Raw genomic sequence first — 21,098 nt, 5'->3', positions numbered from 1 at the left:
TATTAAAAACGCAGAGCAATAATTTAAAAAAAAAAGCTAACATGAAGGGGTGAAACACCTACATAACAAGAGCTCTATTTGAATCCATTTGTAAAATTCTCCTTTAAAAAAAAAAAAAAATTCACATAAGTTCAGTGTCAGTTTGCATTTACACAACTGTCTTCAACCTTTACTCACTATTAAATAAATCTAATATATATATATAAACTTCAATAAATAAGATCAGACTGCTCCGGCAGGCTCATCATTCAGTACGTCACGGGTGTTTTTTCTTCTCCTTCTCTTTGTTGTTGGAAGTGTTTTCCCAGCACTATGGCCTCCATCGGTTTTTATCCACTGAAGCTGCCGTCTCTGTGCTCCATGTGAGCAAAAGGTGGACAGACAGTTTCAGCAGAGGATACAGACAGACAGACGGACAGAGACGCACACAGAGCTTGTTTTGTTAGCTGGGAGTGGGGCGGTATGGGTTCTGTGAGGATACGGCAGAGCCTGCGCCTCCCTCTATCCGTTGGTGCCGTTCTTGCTGGGGGCGTTGGCGTTCACGGCCGTCCCGTCCGGCTGCTGGCCGTCTTTGCGTGGCGGCATCCTCTCGTTTATCCTGTCCAGGCCTCGGGCCTCTTCGAAGTTCCGAATCTTCCTCGTGGGAGAGAAACCTTGAATGGCTGGAGAACAGACGGGGGGAAGGGGGATAAAAATGGAACATGAAGAGAAGTTAGAAAGCTTTTAAGCGTGCCGTATCTTGTATGGAGAGGCTCAACTAAAAGTGGATCTCAGGAAAACAAAGGTTGAAACACGGTCTCTGTCTAGCACAGTACACAGGATCTGCGAACACAACACATGCATGGCTAAAAAAAAGAAAAAAAAGAAAAAAAAACTACTGGCGTTCAAACACCAGTTGGGACAAACCACGACAAAACACTCCACATATTGTAAACTTACGGTTGTGTCAAAAGATGGCCGAGGAAACCAGAGAACATGTGTAAATGGAAAGCAAACCAGAGAGGAAATCTTCAGACAAACTTTCCACATGTGAAGCTCTAAACTTAAGGAAATAAAAGCTCAACTAAGTCCTTCAAAATATCCTCAATAATATCTGTGATGGTGACCTATTTGTTCTGAGCTCATTCTTCAGACTAATAACTCCACAGTCTTAGCCAACTTCCTCAAATTGAGTTAACTAGCAAGACCGCTAAGGGTCAATTCTGGCCCCTGCACCATACATGGTACTCCAGTTAACATTAATTAATATTAAATAAATAAACAACAGATTTATTTAAGAAATATGTTCCAATAGTTTTCAATAATAGTCAGATAACATAAGGTACATTTCTATTGAAAATGTGGTGAAAGGTGAAAACAAATCGTCACTGGACGAAACACTAAATATATCAAAACACATTTTTTGAAGTAAAAGGAATCCCAATAAAGGAACCCAAGAGTTACAAAACAAATTAGGCAATAAAAAAATTTTGAGTGCATGTTTATATTGATTTTAAAACTGGGGTCAAAACCGAACCCAAACACCAGTTATAGGATCAGCTAACTCTACAGGAAGGCTAACTCAAGCTACGTGGCTAAGCAGTTTGAAACAGGAAGCTGCATCTCAGTGCTGAAGTGTAGCTTTAGATTATGACCCCAGTGTGTTCTGATTCTACACAGAGCCATCCTAACAATGTGTGCAGCTGACTTTGGTTTGGTTTGTAATGTGAAGCATCCCAGAATTGTGAAGCAATTCCGTTCTGAATGGATTTGATCAAAGTGTTTCTCATGCAATGGCCGTCACTACGGAGCTAATGAGGCGGTCGGCGTAGCAACAGCCAAATGGTGTAACGGGATTAGTTTCTGAAAATATCCCAGGCAGGGATGTCCCTGATCTTATCTTAGCCCCGTCTAAGCAGGCTTTTCTCTGTGCGGGGAGCCAAACTTGACCAGAAAACACTTTACTCAAACAGCAAGAGACTCCTCAGCAACAAGGGGACAGGCAGGTCCCAAACTTCAATCTACAAACACCTTTAGTTGTGTGGAGAACCAGAAATTCCTTCAGCTCCACAGTTTGCCCCAGAAAACTAGCTAAGCCCAGTCGTACGGGCTTAGCTAGTCCACCAGCTATCCCCCTGTTTTTTTTTTTTTTGTTTTTTTTTTAAAGTTAAGAATTAACAGAAAAATTTGAAAATAAAACATAAACAACAAAGAAAATATGGCATTTCTGTAGCTTTTGCATGTAGAATCGGATGCCATTATCTTTTCGTAAATGACTGTTTCGTTATATGTAAACCTGGCTTAACCTGTCTTTGCTGTCACTGTTACTAGTGTATTAAAATAAACAAACAAACAATGTTTAGCCTGGTGGTGAGGGTCAAGTGAAGCCTGGGAGCCCGCCAGGCTTATAATATACTGGGAGAAACCCTGAGCTCCGTTGGTGAAAATATTTAGAGATGCACCAATCGAGCCGAGAAAACCAGAGATTAATTGCCTATCGTTCCCCATGATTATATATGATCATCTGTGATTTTATTTCCATTGACAAAAATGCATCAAAACTAGAAAAGATTGAAACCTAGAAATTAGTCAACTATCAGCATGTACTACTTGTTTGGATCAGAAAAATCAGGTGGATATAGAATACTTCAAAGGGGCAGTAGGAATGTACTTTCCAACCACACATTTTGCCATTTTGTAGCAAAATCAAGTAACTGTGTTCCTCTCAGCTATTATAAAAAATGCTGAATATGTCAAACATGACTTAAAATAAATTTGGCTTTGCAATTGGACACCTTAAAATTGGAGCTCTGTCACTTTAAGAAGCTCCTGCTCTTTCAGAGACTCAGGAAGTCATTATGACATTTTTCTGTTAAGCTGTTTACAAACGTTTTTCAGAGCACTGAACTGAAAAACACTCCCAACAAAATGAAACTTATTTTGTAGATACATAATTTGATGAAAATGTGATTAGTTAATTATAGACTCAACTGAATCGTTTAATGGAGTCTCACTACTAGTTTTATCAGACCATCTTGACATTGTTTTCAAATGCTGGAATTTACTAGTCTTTTCACACCATGGTCTGGGTTATTTAACAGTGGAGGGGCTATATTCAGTAAAGTATTTCTTACAGCAACATGATACCTAGTAATTATATTACAAAAAAAGAGACACAACAAACAAGATAGAAAAGTCCACATTTCGGGGTTGTTTCTATCTTTAAAGGGTGGAAACCACAAACACAAGACACAGACAAGGAATGCGAGTCACACTGCATACCTTTTGCTTTAGCTGCTTCAATGGTAGCTTTGTTATTGGGAGTTTGGGAAGGAGAAAAAAAATTGAGTCATCAAAAGTGGGCTAAAAACAATACATTCAACAGCAAAATCAAATATCAAGCCTTTCTGAGACGACGAGGAGGGACAAGAGAGCAACGCGAGTCGTCTTCAAAACCTCTGAATAAAAAGGGTGAGAGGTCAGACTGAAGACAACTGGGACAGTGTTGGTGTTAAAGGGTCAAGAGGACTTATGTGAGGAGAGCTGAGGGGGGATTTACCTCAGCTCTAATAGTCGGACTGGGAGATGTGCCACGATGACCAAGCAGGGCGACGCAGCAGGGCGCTCGTACGTTAGCTCCTGTACAACAAATCTAATCAGATTTTTATTTTTTTTTTATTCTTCATGTTTTACTGAAAAAAATAAAAATAAAAATTGGAAAGAGACTGTGCAACCAGATGAGGCATGACTGAATAAAAAGTTGTTCCCAAAACTACTGTACAGCTGAGGTCACACAGCAGGTCTTGATGCTCAAGTCATTAAACTCCATCGCAATGAGACTTCTGTGTGAAAGGTTTATGACACCAGTAAAAATGAACAATATTAAAGTTATTCAGCAATATGGAGCTGATGGTATCATCACCAGATCGTAGCAAGATGAAGGAAGCTAATAGAAAGAAATCATAATTAATAGCAATAACTTTTTGTTGACTGCAGCTTCTGTAGTGAAGTCTGTCTGGATGTGCAGTCTGAGCGAGGAGTGGTGGGATAGCGGCGTGTCAATGGCTTCAGTGATGCAGACATCTTTCATAAGTTCATAATTATAATTTTCAGTCATTCTTTAGATCTAACTTCTTCTGATTCAGAATTATGTCACATGTCTGTGACTTAAAAACTGGATAAAATGTGATGTGGCCATTCAGACTGCAGATGCTTGTAGCTGGTGGCGCTTGCCTGCTGTCTGAACCTTATTTATTCCAAAGTCTGCTTTTCTTTGGCTAACAATAGCTACGTTTCCATTAATCATAAAATTGTGCAGATTTAAATTATTAAAATAAATGTGTTTGATGGAAACATGGGAATTTAGAAAAAAACATTTTTGATAAAAAGTTTTGCATCAGAATGAGGTTTTAGGATTTCTGTTTCAATACTGTTTCCAGTCGTATTGAAACAGACGTATTTTGTAAAACTGCAATAGAAACGCTTTTTGACATGACACGAGTCACATGATCAACAGCTGGATGTTTCTACTGGCAAAAACCAAGAAGATGACAGGAAGTAGATGGAGGGCGATTGTTTGTCTTCATTTTTTTTCAGACTATCTGCAGCTGGCTCCCCCTGAGCTCTCACTGCATCACAGGTCATAAAATTGTACGTCATCCTACTGTGTAGAATCCATAACTATTCTGTAAAATCACCAACTACATTTACATAGATGCTCACAAGTAGGGGGGCTTGTTGCTCCAAAGCCTGAATAAGATGCCAAAGTCTCCTCTGATTGGCTGATAGATGAGTGTTAGAATCATGGTTGAATAATGACTATATATCATCTAAATGTTTAACATCTGTTGCTGCCATGATTTCTAATGAGTTATCACTTGAACAAGTTTAGGGAAATTGTGTTTTTTCGACAACAGAATATTAAATACTTGGGTACATTTGTAATGGAAACGCTGCTAGTGACTCCTTCTATTCAACTGGTCTTACTAAATGCACATTCTTAGCAGATTTAACATTTAACATGTATTTTTTGTTTTAAATGTGGCATTAACTGTGGTTTAAGCTGGATACAGGCTCCTTCACTGAAAGTCAGAGATCAGTAAAGAAATTCTCCCTAGTTTTTCACTTAAGTGCACCAAGCTAGTATAAACTAAACATTTGAAACAAGAACCTGAGCATTAAGAGAAAACTGACAATAAATCCTGATGCTGAAGTGTCCTGGCTGATCTGAAAGCCGTGGTGAGCCGAGCTGGCACGGACTGTGGCATTCTGTAAAAGGTCACATGTGGTTTCTGCTTCGATCGCTCGGCAGCTTCTGTAAGTCTCCAACATGGCCGATCGTGGCTCCCAGCATGTCCTCTGGCGGCCCGCACCAGGCGCTGGCCTTTAGATCAAAGGGTCAGGAGCCACTTCCAGGCGACAGGCTGACCGGCCTACACACGCACACCTCCAAAAAACCCTCCGCTGCATGGGGCTTGAAACAAAGTTTAGCCAGTGCTTCCTGTCATTGATCTGGAGCCGTTCAAAGAGGCGAGTGAGGGAAGGAAGCTGGCCTTCAACAAACAGCACGTCAAAATAAAACCCTTTATTTTCCATTTTAGCTTCTTTTGCAAACGGGTTGATCTGGTGTAACTGAAAATCATACCTTTCCCGCCTTTAAGTCCAACTGGGATGGAAAACATTAAGGTGTTAGCAGCACCAGTACGGTTGGTAGAAAAACATTCTGAAGTAATTTTAAAGCAGGTCTGGAATTAACATCATCAGAAAGTTTGCCAAGTATTTACGCCTCTTTAGGTTTTTCCACCTTCAATCATTTTACAAACACAAACTGATGAAGAATAATTAAATGGCAGTTTGGTTCAAGTCTAGACTTTGACTGGATCATCCAAAAACATGGATATACTTTCTGAACCTCCTGGTTGTTTGTTTAAATAATTCTCTCCTTGCTGGTCTACAGGTTCAGCTGGACGGCCATGTTTTCTGCCTCAGTCCCATTCGTTTTCCATCTCTAATTAGATCAGAGGTCTGCAACTCCAAAGAGCCATTTTTGCCTTCAGTTCAGCTCAATAAAACTCCCTTATAGCTGCAAATGTTAAATGAAAGTTACGCATAAAATCACTTTTCATTTCTGATAAATATTGACTATGTAAAATGTGTTATTTTTGAAAAGCCACAAGTTTAAAGTTGAGTTTAAATATGTTTAAAGTCGACAAGAAATTTGAAAATATCACTAAGAAATGATGCGTTATTGGAAGACTTTGACAATACCTACGCACCAACTATAAAGTCTTAAAAAAGGCAAATATAAAAAAACTAAAATAAATAAACAAGCCATACTTAGCCTGATGCAGGCACAAGTAAAGACTGTTGGCCCGTCTGCCATATGATACACTGGGGAAAACCTTGATCTATATTTTTAAACATTACTTAGTTTTTGAAGGGAGCCAAACCCAAATACACACAACATTTAGAATGTCATTTCCAATTCTTAATCACGCACTCAAATGCTTTTCTCTATCACGTAAAATGACATTAAAATGCATGAAAGTGACAGGATGAGGAAGAGCAAAGTTCTTCTGCACTCAGCAGTATAAAGAACACTGATCCTTTTGGTAGGAATACTACTCACATTTTGGTATTTACACTTATTTACTAAGTGACACTGCGAGTCGCTGCCAAGAAATATTCTGCCACATCTAACGACATTTGCTATATTAGTACAGATTACATAAACAATATCACAGCCTGAGCTGTGCTGAAGTGGGCTTTGTTAAATCTGGACAAACGCAGACTTTTCCACTTTCCACTATTTTTTTTTTGGCTAACAAGGTTTAAAAAGTATTCACCCTCTTGGATGTTTAACATTTTTTTTACTGACATCACAAATTAAACATGATCAACAGAATCTGCCTTTTTGACAAAAAACAAAAAAAACAAAAAACACAACAGTTAACGACAAAGTGTAAACTGATTTCACAGGTTTTCATCCAAGGAAGTGAAAACTTTTTACAGGTACTTGATATGACATTTACCAATCTACCTTGAAGGGTATGTTTCTGTAGCCCAGCAGCTAGCTAGACTGAGTTAGAGTGAACTTACCGTTCTGTAAAGTCTGCTTCCCCCCTGACAGCACTCCCATTGGAAGAGTTCCAGTAGGGGTGAGGCCTTTCAGCGTTAGCACACTCTCACTCTCCTCCCTAAAACAAAGCAAACAGACACAAAAAGGTCACTTTACGGCAAAGAAGGATGCAGAAAGACAGCAAAGACAGCAGACAGTCCCGAGGTCAAAAGGTTAATCATCAGGGGTAACTGAACCCCTGCACCTCCTCGTAGGAAAGTTGCATTGCAGTGAAACCAAAAATGCTAACGTGTGTCCAGGTTAACTTGTGTCAATTTTAGCAGCTGAAGCACTGTTTCACTTGTGTCATCACAAGGATTTTGATTTACATTTCTGCTTAGCGCACCTAACCTTTTAGCTAGCACTGCCACTGTCTACAGTGTATTTTAAATAAACCACAGGACTGATTATGATCCACATCTAGATGTAGCAGTGTAAAATTTCAAACAAACAAAAGTAAAGCACTGATCAGAGAACCAGACCTGAGAACTGAGAAAACCCGCGCCATTTTCCCCACGGCACGAATCTTGTTCCGGATCACCTCCTTGCGCATCGCCGATGTGCCACCTGGGAACAGTACAGACGGTGCAACGGTTATTTACTTCCCCCTCTAGAGATATTCTGCTTGCACCAATTTGTGAGATGAAAACACAGGATAAAGAGATCAGCGGTCTAAGAGCTACAGAAGAGCTTTCAAAGATGTCAGGTAAGGTTGTACCAAGTTTTGTTTTTAATTTAATCACAGTTTCTGTTGTTTTTTTTTTTTTTACCTCATCTGGTTCTGATAAATGGTCATTATCAAGGAGAAATGGTATTCAGAATGGGAATCCTGAAAGGTTTTCCAATAAAACCATCAACTCGGCGCTGACACTTCAAATTTAACTTTAAAAGGGTCAAAAATGATTTGGCATTAATGACAGAATGACCATGTCAGCAGCGCTACCAACAGCTAAAAGTCTGACAGAACCCAAATAAGGGTTTAATAAGTTGTGACGACACCTAAACAGCTTCATTTGGGCAAATTTACTGAAGGTTAACAACTGAAATATTACCAGTTTGTTTCCATTCAGGCCAATAGGGAACAAAATGGACATATTTAGAGGAAATCGACTGTTCTGCTAAAAGTGATTTTATCATTAGGTTACCTTCATACAGGTCGTCTCCTTCTGACATGAGCTCATCATCAGAGCAAATGTTTAATACATTCACCAGCATCTCGGTCACTGCATGAGAGAAAAGGCAAATTCAGACTTAAATGATTAAAGTTCAATTTTTCAACTATAAAATTATTATTTTTTTAAATCAACGATGAAGGGGTTAAGCTGGAATATTTTCAGGCACATCAGTGTCAATGTCCAAAAAGTAATAAAAACTGAAATGAATGTTTCAATGTAAAAACTTTTAAACACTTAGTTTTTCACATTTACATGCATTTCTGTGTGTGGTGCTGTGGGATTACAATGTTAACCTCTCTAAAGTTGGGTCAGTGAAAACAGACATATAATGTTTGAACTTTTCCTTCAACAAATGTAAACAAAAATAAAGTTCTCTCCATGTGTCTACTAAAAAGAAAAATATATTTCGTTGAAATTTGCCTCCTCATTTACAAACTCACCTTTCTCTCCAACAAAAGGCAAACTCCACGTGAAGACGTCCATGAAGTTGGGCAACCAGTAGGGATGGGGGGAGCAGTTGAACTGTCGGATGTTCATCACATTGTTCTCATATTTTAATACAGCAGCTAAGATGAACATAAAATATAGGAGGAGTCAATGCAATCAATGACTGGAAATGAAGAAAAAAAAACAAAAAAACAACAATAAACACAACAGGAAAAAGACAAAACAAACAAAAAAAGGTTGAAACCTTTGTTGTTGTAGACATCTAAATAATTTGGAGCTGAAAAGATTGTGATTAATGACGGGAAGCCCGTGGTCTGGCTTTTTCTGTACATCCTGTACCTATTGGGGAAAAAACAACAAAGTCAGATCCTCAGCTTGCCAAGCCAGAACATTTCACATACTGCTGTAATCTTTTCACAAAAACAACACAATGTTTTAATGGGATTTTATGTGATAAGATAATAATAAATAAAGGTAGTGCATGTTTTCTGTTTTATTGCAAAACTTAGAAAGAAAAAAAACAGCTTCTCTTTAAAAAATGACAAATGTCTTGAGATATTTATCAAAAACGGTGAAGTTTTTTTTTTTTTTTTTTTTTAAAGGTCACGTAACATTTGTGGCTCTAAACATACAGTGTTGGTGCGATGTTAGTGGATTGTAAAGGCTGCAGACCTCTGCTGCAGAGTCTAAAACTGGGCTGTTTATGTTGATTAAGTCTCCTATACACAAATCTCCTCCCACCACAAGAGTAGAGCCTGGCATGTGAAATCAGACCAAACAGGCATCAGTGTCAGACTACTCCACACAGGTTATGATGTAAAAGCCACAGAAAGCTATTCTAAACTGTGTGGAAATGTGTAGGTAGAATGGATTTTTCATGAACCGCAAACATACAAACTCCAGGAGCTTTCTCCTGGAGGGGGAGGGGTTCCTTCAATCCGTTAAAACTCCCTATTTAGCACCGTCTGATCAGCACAACTATAGTAGCTATTGCTGCAGCGTATCTGCTCAATTACATCAATTTAACAAGGAAGACATCAAAGGCATTACGTTTCCAACTGCCTTAGAATTTTTGAATTGAAAAGTATTCCAGAAAAGAACCACACCACAGATAGTATGGAAGTAAATATGTGCCCTCAGAATTTGAATAAAAAAATGCATCTGAAACTTGAATGTTGTATATTTGCGCTTACTTTTTCAATAAAAAAAATTCAGCATTCTGGGTGTTGAAGCCTGACAACAATTGCTAATGTCTGTGACCTGGAGTAACCCTGCCATTTTTGAACAGCGAATTTTTAGACGCTGAATTTGAGACAGTGAATTTGAGCAAGTTGAATTTTTAGGGCACTGAAAATATTGCATTTGAATTTTTAAAAGTTGAAGTTTTTTATATGCTGAATTTTTTTAACACTGAAAAAATATATATATTGAAAATTTCATCACTTTGAAATAGTAATGTGAATTTTTTTAACAAATGAAAATTGCAAACATGTACAAATAATGACACTGAATTTTTTTTTTTTAAATTGAAAAAGGAAGCGCAAATATACAACATTCAAGTTTCAGATGCATTTTTTATTCAAATTCTGATGGCTCATATTTACTTCCATAACATAATCTTCCCCAAAGACAAAACTAACTCGGACGGGGAAGTTTGTTCTGAGGGACAGAGTTGAATTTGAAACCACAGATGTTGATTTATTTAAAAAAATAAAAAAAAATCACCAGGTGGTGCGTTTTTTGACGAACTGAAAATGACCCCGGATGGGGAAGTCTGCCATCATGATGAAAGCTCAGTCTTTGGGAACTATTTTTTCACTGTCCCCTCCCCACAAAAACAAATTGACCCGGACGGGGAAGTTATGTCTGAGGAAGAGCCAACGTCCTCAAAGTTATTTCTGAGTGGGTTGTCAGCTGCTGCTGACCTGTCAGCCTTCGCTGTAATTTCAACGTGAGTGGTACATTAAATATGTCTTCTGAAATGTTGAATGACAAACTTTTGCTGCCCAAAAGAAGAAATTATATGGGATAAATGTTTTCTATTGATGTTTGGTCTGTGTTTAATATGCTTTTCTTGGGTTGTTATTAACTTTGGTGGCATTGCTGGGTTGCAGACATGTGAATTTTGTAAACTTTTAACATCCAGAAAATGATAAATCATGCAAAAGAAAATTATTGAAATCTTTTTCAATTTATTATGTGATTAACTGATTTATTGTGACAGGCCTGCTTACTACAAGAATTCAGTAGTTAAAATGTATTAAAAAAGTTTGATGATAACATTATTTTCCCTCCCCGTCTCCATGGAGACGATGAAAGCAGAAGTCTGCACCTCCTTTCAGCTAAATTTGTCCATCCATTATCAGTGTATGGAATGTAACCTATTTTAAATAAGAGCTGCAACAATTAGTTTGGTAATTGAGTATTCTAATGAATTATTCTGATGATTGAGTAATTTGATTGAAAAATAAAAACGGAGTATTCTACAGATTTTTCTTTTAATTTTTAATTAATAAATTAATTAATTATTAAAATGCCTTTTAAAGTTTTGACTTGCAAACAAGTTTGAAGACCTCTTAAATGTTCTTTCATCTTACAATTAATGCAGCACTTTGCACTGCTCTACCAAATATAAATCCCTTGTAACACTCTGAAGCTCGAGGTTAACTTGTGACAAAAGGTGAAACTGTGTGAGCGCTTTTCAGAGGCGCAGCATAGTACTCACCCTGCATCCTGCGCTTCATGGGCTCTTATTACTGAGAGCAAGTTATTATTTACCAAAAAGTCACAAACTGCTGCGTAGCTGCAAAGGAAGAAAAAAGAGGAAAATAATGTTATAACATTAAAAAAAAAAAAAAAAAAGGTCAAAGCTTTTCATGAATTTAAAAGCATTACAGGAAACAACATAAGACCGCTTGAGACCAATTACCTGACTGACTCTTTGTAGCTGCTAGCTGGAAAACATCTGTATCTCTTGATTATTATATTATAAAAAGAACATAAACTGTTACTTTAGAGCTTCCGATAAAACATAAACATATTTTATTCACTATATTTTTTTTTTTTGTTCAAACTGGTGATTTATATCTCTGAAAGGGGCCGGTTATGTTTTCACCTAGAAAATGCCATAACTCCAGTCTGTGGCTGACTATAACTGACCCATTTTCACCAAATATACAGAACAAAGTGCATCTGTTGACCTATTTGTGAAGCCCTATTTGTGTGCGTACTTCATCTGGACCCAACCTTCTTAATAGGGGTGTGCAAAAAAAAAAAAAAAAAAAATTCATTCACATAAGAATTGTATGGAGCTCATAGAGGGACATTGAAGGAAAAAATGGATTGTAGTGAGCACTAGATACCTTCTTGTGCTGGAGAAGGTTTATTTTTTTTCTTCAATGTCCCATAGAATCACAATTCTCACTTATTAATGTCCCAAAATTGATTTTAAAACATAAAGAAATTAAACAAATTTGCCATTTGTTGGCCCCATTTTGTAGCTATATGGGAGCTGCTGATGTCGCCACGTAGACAGTACTGGAACGTACGCATTGCGCTGAAAGCGCCACAATGAACAGGAAGCTACAAAAAAGAGAAAGAGGGATTCATCCGGACTCGTCTTCGTTGAAGGCAAACATTTTGATTCATTTTGTCTTTTTACAGAATCTCCAGAAAGACTGAGCTAGATATGAGATTTACCTTGTGGAAGACTCACAAAATGAACATTGAGCACTTTGAGAACACTGCAAATGCTACAGCTGACCTGAGCTACACCATATTCTCAGTAGTGGGATGGAATGAAGCATCCCGTTGCTGTATTTCAGTACATTTTTCATGTATCTGTACTTTCCTTAAGATTTACATTTAATCGTGGGTACTTTCGACTTTTACTCCACTACATTTTACAGTAAGTATCTGTACTTTCTACTTCACTACATTTCTATAATGTGTTGCGTTACATCCAAGTCCAATCGCGCTTTGATTTGTTCGTTACTTTGAAAGTAATCACTGTCCACTGAACCGCTGCAAAGCCCCAGGATTTGTCGGACATCCAAGGAGTTTTAGTCAGGCTCTCCCTGTCCTTCCCAGATGATCCATCCCACTGTGTCTTTTTTAATGTCAAGGTAATATTTGCTGTGAATGACGTCAAGTTTCGCAACATGGAGACTAATAAGGACAGCGCAATAAACGTGAAAACAACCATGAACAAACGTGCCCATAAATTTGTACAACTAAACGTACAACTATCTATTGATATAGGCCTTCCACTATCCGATTTTTGTATCCGCTGTCAACGTGAATGTGGAGCGTTTATCCAACGGGAGACCATTTCAGTACATATTTTTGGTTCTTCTCTAAATAACTACATAGATTGTCAAAAGGCTAAAACCCATACTGTCTGTTCGTGACACTTCATTAAAGAAAAACTGAGCATGCAGGGAGTCATTCTATCCAAGCGTGGATTAATATTTAAAACTTGATAAATGTGAACAAGATATCTTAATGTCTCCATTTGTCATTCTGCCTTCCAAAGCAGACAGGGCTACATCATGAGGATACTTCACACTGCAATAGATTAAAGCAAATATCTTTATGAATAATCATTTTAAATCGAAAATCGATTTTGAATCAAATCGTGACACAACAAAAAATGTGTAGCTTCTTTTTAATCATTAAAAGCAGTCTTCAGAAAGCACCTTTTGAAAGTTGATCAAGAAATGTATCTATTACAGCTTACACCTGGTCTTTCACTAGGTTTTATTTCTTAGGAAAAAAGGGAAAGTTTATTTCACATAAAAGCAGTTTATTGTGCAGGGAACGGACCAAAATACCTGAAAAAGTATGAGCAGCCTCGGACAGAGTTGTGATTGAAGTGTTCGGCTGTCTTTTCGCTGCCGTAGTCCTCACCGGGGTCGGCCCAGATCAGGTCACACATCGGCCCAAACGCCGGCGGCTCTTTAAATCTATCTAACTGTTGAACACACACATGGATAGACTTGATATACTGGTGGGACTTGGACTGATTAACGATGGACACTAGACCACTGACTTTTCTTATGTCGTCTAAGCAGTTGATTTCTGGCGAGAGTCCCCCGTGAACACACAGGAACTGCTGGTTGAGCAGGGCAGCGAGTGGCAGGCAGTCGAAGGCTTCCATGCAGGCATCATATACCCGCTCAGAGTATTTGATTTTACCTGCCAATTAGAAACACAACGACAAATCACAGATTATCGATTAGGTCAGGAGGAAGTCGGACTTTTAGGAAGCAGCAGAGCCACAGCATTGCGATGTACATGATTAACACTGGAAGTGAAAAAAAAAAACTGAGTTTGGAAGTCTCATTTAGTAACTGATTGTATAACTTCAGGTAAACAGACTGACCACTGCTTTAAATTTAGCCATTTTATAATTTAAATTAGGGTTGAAACGATCCCTTGAGTGATTAGAGTACCTTGATTATTATAATTCCTCGAGGAAAATTTATCTGCCTTGAAGCTTCTTTAAGTTATATTTTATCATTTAATGCACCGTGTTCCGGCCGGGTTTAGACTTGCGCTGTGCAGCACTTTCGCTTCTTCCTGCGTGTCAGATGTCTGTAGCGTTTCTCAAAATGGCAGCTTTTCATGTGCTATTAAAGAAGACTGTCTCTTTAACCCCTGGTGTCCAAATTAAATTTTTTGCACTCAGATTAATTTATCATGCAATTAATTGCTTATTGTGACAGACTTACACATCAGCTTTAAGTACATGCAGACAAAACACACACATTCACACACACACAGCTGCTGCAGATTGAACTCAATAGGTGTGTAGCTCTATTGGAAAACATCAGCGTCAGGTTTCGCTGCTTTTCATTCTCCAGCTACATGAAAAGGAAAGTTGCCTCTTCCTCTGGGACGCTCATGCTGATAATCTGTCAAAACTTCAAAAAAGTTTATTTAGTCTTTATTTAACCAGGTGTGTTGCTTCGGAACAAATTATCAGCTTCAACAACGACCCGATCAGAAGAAAATGAAAATATCACACAGCAGAAAAACAGAATTCAAACATGCTAGTCCTAGTTAAAGCTTGTTAGCTGATAGGTCACCGGGTGCCACACCTGTTTGCCCGGACTGTCTGAAATCAGACTGATTAGCTACTATCAAGTGGTACAAAGTGTGTAAGAGCACACTAGATTGCCTAGCCTTGACATGGAGGAAAGTGGTGCACTTACATTCCTGTTTGAAGGTGAAGTACTCGGTGAGGTGCCGGCACTCGTGGTTCCCACGCAGGAGGAAGAGCGTAGTGGGGTGGTTGATCTTAAGCGACCAGAGGTAGAGAACGCACTGCAGAGAGACGACAGCAGAGAGACATGATGGGAAAGTGGAACAAGTGGATTTTGGGCGTCGAGTTCATTATTATGCTCTGAAGACTAAATACTCAAGACATAGTCTTTTATTTGTCAGGCCCCAGTGGTGAACAAAAATAAGTTTTACAATTTCTGCCACCAATAGCTGCGATTCTGCTTACCACAGAGTTGAGGAAATTGAAAATAAATGTGTTCAATGGAAACGTTTTCGAACAAGCCGACGTTTTTCGATTAAAAAAAACTTGCGCTAGGATGAGGTGGTTTTTCAGTCATGCCACAACAGATGCAAAACTGCATAGAAAACACTTTTTTTGGATCACACAAGTCACGTGATCTACAGCCGGATGTTACTACTGGCAGAAACGACAAAGAAGGTGACGATGATTAGTTTGTTTCTGGTTTTCTTTGGGCCGATGTGTCCAAAAAGCTGGATCCACCAGAACTCTCACAGCATTGCACAGTTCAGAAAAAGTAGTGTCATTCCAACGTGTTGTAACTATAATATCCCCAAAATGTCACAAATGTAATCGCCACCAACTATAAGGAGTGTGTCGCTCCAATGCCTGAATAAGACTTCGGTGTCTCCTCTGATTGGCTGATGATGAGCAATGAATTATGAACATATCTCATGCAAGTGTTTACGTCCGCCACTGCCATGGTTTTTAATGACTTGTCGTGTAAACAAGCTTATTCACATGTAATTTTTAATTTCATTTATTAGTCAATGGAGACACTGCAAATGCGAAATTGTGTTATTTTACAAAATAGCAAGAAAGATCTGTGTACATTGGTAATATGAATGCATCAACTGCCCTTAATATTTTGCCACTACTACAGCATTTTGTCCTCTACTATAACATTTCACAAGGTTGAGCACAGAAATGGTTCTTCGACCATTCAATCTTGGCCAACCAGAGTCCTGGGTCCTTCTTTATCTTTGCTTCTCTTCAGCTCAGCTTATGGGTTTTCTACAGGAATTAGGTCTGGGGACACAGAAGACAGTTTATTTTGAAAATCTCCCCATACTTCAAAAAGTTCCCGGAGCTCGTCGGAAGAAACACAAGCCTACAGTCGTTCTTTTGAGAAAAATAAAGTATGAAAAATATCTATTCAATTTATTTTAAAAGGGTGACTGTTACTGCCATAAATAGCCCTAACTGTATGTTGTTTATAGAAATACACAATTATTTTATTTGTATTCAAATTAATTGCAGGGATGTAATTAATTAATTGCAAATAATCATATTTTAATTAAAAAAAACTGCATACAAAAGTAAGCAACATGTTCAATTCAAAAAACATTTTTGCTGCTACATTATAGAACAAACATGCATGAGCTCCCAATTAAAAAAAGAAAGAAAGAGCAGAGCAACATTTACAATCCAAATGAGGCAGCTTTCTACTCCGAGCTCAGACAAGGCGCTGTTCAGTAGCTGCCACTTGTCACTCTCAGCCCACTCCTTTAACATGCACACCAACCAGAGCCTGCTATTAAAGTCGCTGGAACAAGATGCCAAGGAAACAAGAGCCAGCAGGTGTGGACTCACGTAACTGACGATGCTCATAAAAAGGAGAGAGGGGCCGGGGGGAGGGGGGCAGGGTACAACAAGCTTTTCTTTTCATGTCCGTCATAAGGAAGAGAATCGGGAGGGAAAGTTTCTGGAAACGCGTTAAGGGGGCTGTGGGCGTGGAGGCATGTGCTTTAATGTGAGATTCTCTGTGTGTGATGCACATCAGCATTATGTGCAGAGGCAGAGCTAAAGGGAACAGACAAATTCTCAGAGGTTAAAGGGGAATTTCCTCAGTTAAGATAAGAAGAAGGAGATGAAAAAAAAAAAACAAAGCTCTAACATACTCTGAATATTAGACTTTTGGAAAACTGATGGCCTTCAGCGACAATGCAATGCTCGACGAGGCAACACTGACTCCTTGTTACCAAGGTAACTGTCCTGTAATGCTTCCCACTATATCCATCTTATTAGTGTTCATGTGATAGTGAAGAATACAGGCTTACAGTAAGAAGTTCCCACCCTTCCTCTATGTGGCGACCTCTCTCCTCTCCCTCAGCAGATATCAATGTTACTGCAACGAGTCCCTAATTAGAAGTCAGCTGACCTCGTCTGATGGCAGCATTATGCTGCTAAATGTAGACCCAAGCAACCCTGATCATAATGCCAAGGCAACAAGCTTGCACAGTGGGCCAGTGATGACCTTATCACTGGTAAATGTGACCATAGAGCATATTACTTTTTTCCAATCCCATTTCTAAAATGTTCAAGGCAGTCCTCATTGCTAGCTTTAGAAAAACAAAGTTTTTGTAAACAGCAAAAACTAAATCTACATTACAGAAAAATTAGACACTGCCTTATTTGAATTTCAATATCAATGTCTTCTTTAACATAATGCTTAGAGTCTATTCATATTAAAGAGCTTAAGCAATTAATTGGATTAATTGTGATTAATCGTGATGACTTGATTATTAAAATAACTAATTTAGTAATCCATTAATCGTTAACTGAAGTGTACAGATTTAAAAAATTCCATTTGCTGAAGAGCAGTAATTTTGCCAAAATTGTACAAAAATATATAAATTTTGCATTTAGATTGTGTGTTTTTTTTGTTTTTTTTTTAAAGCACCTTTGTGTGTAAACGCGTCCTAGCCAAATCTCTGCAAGTGGCAGATTTAGCTTCACCTGGTTGAAATTATGGAACAAAATCTCTTACTAAGCACATTTTGCATCCAATTATTAATCAGTTATTCAAGGAGTAATGAACAGATCAGCCCTTCAAAGTACTGATGTAAAGTCAAGCAGAAACAGATGAGTTTTCCATATGATAGAAGTTTGTTTTACTTTCAGATGCATCCTTTGCAACAAATGATGAAGCGTTCACTAAAGGAATACAGACAGAAGTTTCAACCAAGGTAATGGAAGGAGGACAGCCAATAGAACAGTGAGATTGACCAAGAATCCATTTAAATTTCATGGAATTTGGCAGACAAAAACTGCTTTGATTTAAATTATAAATTATAAATAAATTATATCAAGCACACATCTGTTACCTTGAAGGTTCAGAAAAACTTATGTAGGGTCGGATGTGCTGTGACCCCTGATGAATTGTAATGTGATTCTTGCTTACCTCGATACTGAAGTAACCTCGATCCACATAGTCGCCGAGGAACAGGTACCGCGTGTTACTGGGAGAGCCTCCAACTTCAAACAACTTCATAAGGTCAAAGAACTGTCCGTGGACATCGCCGCACACTGGGAAGACAGAGCAGGCCTTCAGAACATGCTAAAAAGCTTTTTCTTTTTAACTGTCTGGCAGTGAAGCAATCTGAATTGTTGTCTGAGGGTCAAGGAAAAGCCCAACAGATTATCTTTCACAAGTGAAGCATTACGACTTTCACCGTAATGCTTTACCTGGTATATATATATATATTTTAGAAACTTTAAAAAACTTTTTTTCCCTTTAAAAATATGCATTATGTTGCTTTTTATATATGCAAAACTCAAATTTCTTTTTAAAACCTGCCTACTTTTTATAGATGTAAGCACATTTATTCAACACAATTTGGTGCGACATGTAGGTTTTTAAATGTGCCATTACCAATATATTACTTAAAACTGGTCTCAAAACAACATTATCATTTATCGCAAAAACTTCTGGAACAATATATCGTCCAGTAAAAGTTATCATGACAGGCTCACTGCTAAATAAGCTTCACTAATAATGATGTATTCCATATGCACAATTTCACAAATTATAATTGGAGCACCGATAAATTAGCTTCGCCAATGCTTTCCAATGATATTCCGCAAGATACCCATCTTCTTTCACTGTACCATCAGGCTTTCTCTAATTGACTGAGATTTCTCCCGACCACCAGCTCACGTCTGCACATGCTCAGTTAACATCAGTCATCCTACTGCGGCCAGCTTGATAGTCAGACTTTTTAAACATCGGTGGTGAAACTGCAATTGCTGTTCAAGTTCTTGATAAATTATGTCAACTATCATACAGTGCAGAATAAAAGACATTGAAATCAATAAGTCAATAAATGACTGCATGTAAAACACTGAAAGTGCTGCTTTTTGATGAACTGGACTTAGAATCTGTCAGAATCTCCACAAGCTTTTCAGAGTTCGACATCATCAAACATAAAACCTGGTATTAAATGACCTTTTTGTATCATTATAAATATTTTATATTTAGAACACTTTTGTTTTGAGAACGAGGCTCTGTCTCAGTGAGATTACCAATATAGAATAAATAAACAGAAATTAATTTGATGCAGATTAACTTTTTCTTTAAAGCACTTATCTTTTAGACATACTTTTTGTGTTTTCTTCAATTTTATAGTAAATGAGTCAGCAAATGTTCACCGACTTGATCTCAAAAGCAGACCCAAATCTGCATGCAACTCTTTTATTAAACTTATTTAAATAGAGTGAATAAAGTCAGTGACACAAATCCTCTTCCTGTTGCTGAGAATCAATAAAAAAAATAAAAATCAGTCGACTCCTCCCTCTGCATCAAAAGAAAGGGAAACTTTCTTTTTATGTGGAAAAAATTTAAAACCCTTTGTATGTTATAAATCTATAACCATTTACAGCTTCCTTCCCCACAAAAATTGAAACTTTATTAGCTTCACTAAAATATTTCATTTGTAGTTTATTGTTTGATCATATAAGTAAAAATATCACTAAATTTTGGGGAAAATTTAAAAAAGACAAATTTGACACACAATATACACACAATGTTGTGTATATTGTGTGCATTTCCACTTCACACAGTCCTTCCTTCTGTATATAAAATTAATGAGAAAAACTTCATAAGGTGTGAATACGTTTACGGCCAAGTGTAAAGTTTACGTCGACCACATGCAGCCTCTGCTCACTGCGCTGCCGTACCCGTTATGGGCGCCTCGACCTCCAGCATGCACTTCTCCTGGCGTAGGATGTTGGCCCCGTCGTTGATGATCTTTAGGGCCACGTCCTCCTCCACTCGGCCCTCTTTCACCAGGTGGTTGCGGAGCAGCTCAGCGTTGGGCTTTCCGCCTTCAAACAGTTCTTTCGTTGTCAGCTTATGCTGAGGAGGGTACGGCACAGCTGGAGGACAAACAAAGAAAAAACACATTATTGTAGTGAGCATGTACAAGGACACTGCTTTGAGCTCTGAAGCAATCTGCATATGCAGAGAAATAATGAAGAGTGCATTCTGTTTAAAAAAAAAAAAAAAAAAGTTTTACGTTGTCTGTTCATCACTGGTATTGCAGCCATTACTTTAGTAATCGATTATTCTGACAATTGATCGGATTCAAAAACAACTTGCCACATTCTGAAACTTTTTCATTAAAACACTTAAAACACTTCATCCATTTTTAAAACAATATTAGAAATGCATTAAAAGATGCACATAAACAAACTATTTAATTCCAAATAGGAAAATAAACTTTTTACTGCCTAATATGCAAACGATGCATCTGCAGCTAAAAGGTCAACATGTGAAAAGCTCAGATCTTTCTGCTGGAATGAATACCTATACACTGTAGAGCTGAGAGACTGAATTTGGATTAATCAATCAATAGTTGATAATTGTTGAAATGGTTTCATACTACTTTTGGGCTGTATTAACACTAGGGTTGCAACTAATGATTATTTTAGTAATAGATTATTAATCAATTAATCAATCGGTGATTAAGCAAAAGGTACTTCCTAAGAGGCTAAGTTAGATAAGAATTATTTCAATAATCGAGTCATCACGATGAATCCGATTAATTGTTCCAGCCCTAATTAACTCTACAAAATTTCAGTCAATCACAGATCGTAATCTGAACTTAAGTTCGAAACTTGAACCAACAATTCAATCCATCAAATTTGTATTAAAAAAACAAAAAAAAAACAGGCACATTTCCATCATAACCATCCAAAAGTGGAGAGGCAAACATCTTCATGTTCAGGCCAGGTGAGGGATGTGAAAAGCACACACACACACACACACACACACACACACACACACACACACACA

At 37.9% G+C, this 21,098-nt stretch overlaps 1 protein-coding gene across 3 annotated transcripts in view; it reads right to left on the bottom strand.

Moving 5' to 3' along the window:
• Positions 1-83: 83 nt before the first annotated feature.
• LOC106965285 (serine/threonine-protein phosphatase 2B catalytic subunit gamma isoform-like) overlaps positions 84-21,098 on the bottom strand; it is a 31,400-nt gene continuing 10,385 nt past the window's right edge. The window contains exons 2-14 of one of the 3 annotated variants that reach the window (XM_015061288.1): positions 19,982-20,179; positions 18,207-18,331; positions 14,934-15,045; positions 13,769-13,914; positions 13,551-13,690; positions 11,444-11,521; positions 8,963-9,057; positions 8,712-8,837; positions 8,242-8,319; positions 7,579-7,663; positions 7,078-7,175; positions 3,262-3,288; positions 84-662 (exon numbers count right to left, since the gene is read on the bottom strand). In XM_015061288.1, coding sequence (XP_014916774.1) covers positions 502-662; positions 3,262-3,288; positions 7,078-7,175; positions 7,579-7,663; positions 8,242-8,319; positions 8,712-8,837; positions 8,963-9,057; positions 11,444-11,521; positions 13,551-13,690; positions 13,769-13,914; positions 14,934-15,045; positions 18,207-18,331; positions 19,982-20,179 — 1,469 coding nt within the window. In that variant the 3' untranslated portion in view covers positions 84-501. The remainder of the gene's footprint in view (positions 663-3,261; positions 3,289-7,077; positions 7,176-7,578; positions 7,664-8,241; positions 8,320-8,711; positions 8,838-8,962; positions 9,058-11,443; positions 11,522-13,550; positions 13,691-13,768; positions 13,915-14,933; positions 15,046-18,206; positions 18,332-19,981; positions 20,180-21,098) is intronic. The other 2 variants (XM_015061290.1, XM_015061291.1) reach the window with 2 other exon arrangements.

The sequence above is a fragment of the Poecilia latipinna genome, unplaced genomic scaffold (genome assembly GCF_001443285.1).
Source record: "Poecilia latipinna isolate Pla-1442-1.1 unplaced genomic scaffold, P_latipinna-1.0 Scaffold1797, whole genome shotgun sequence".
Taxonomy (NCBI): Eukaryota; Metazoa; Chordata; class Actinopteri; order Cyprinodontiformes; family Poeciliidae; genus Poecilia; species Poecilia latipinna.
Note: the sequence above shows the minus strand (reverse complement) of the source record. Positions and strands in the feature narration are given on the sequence as shown.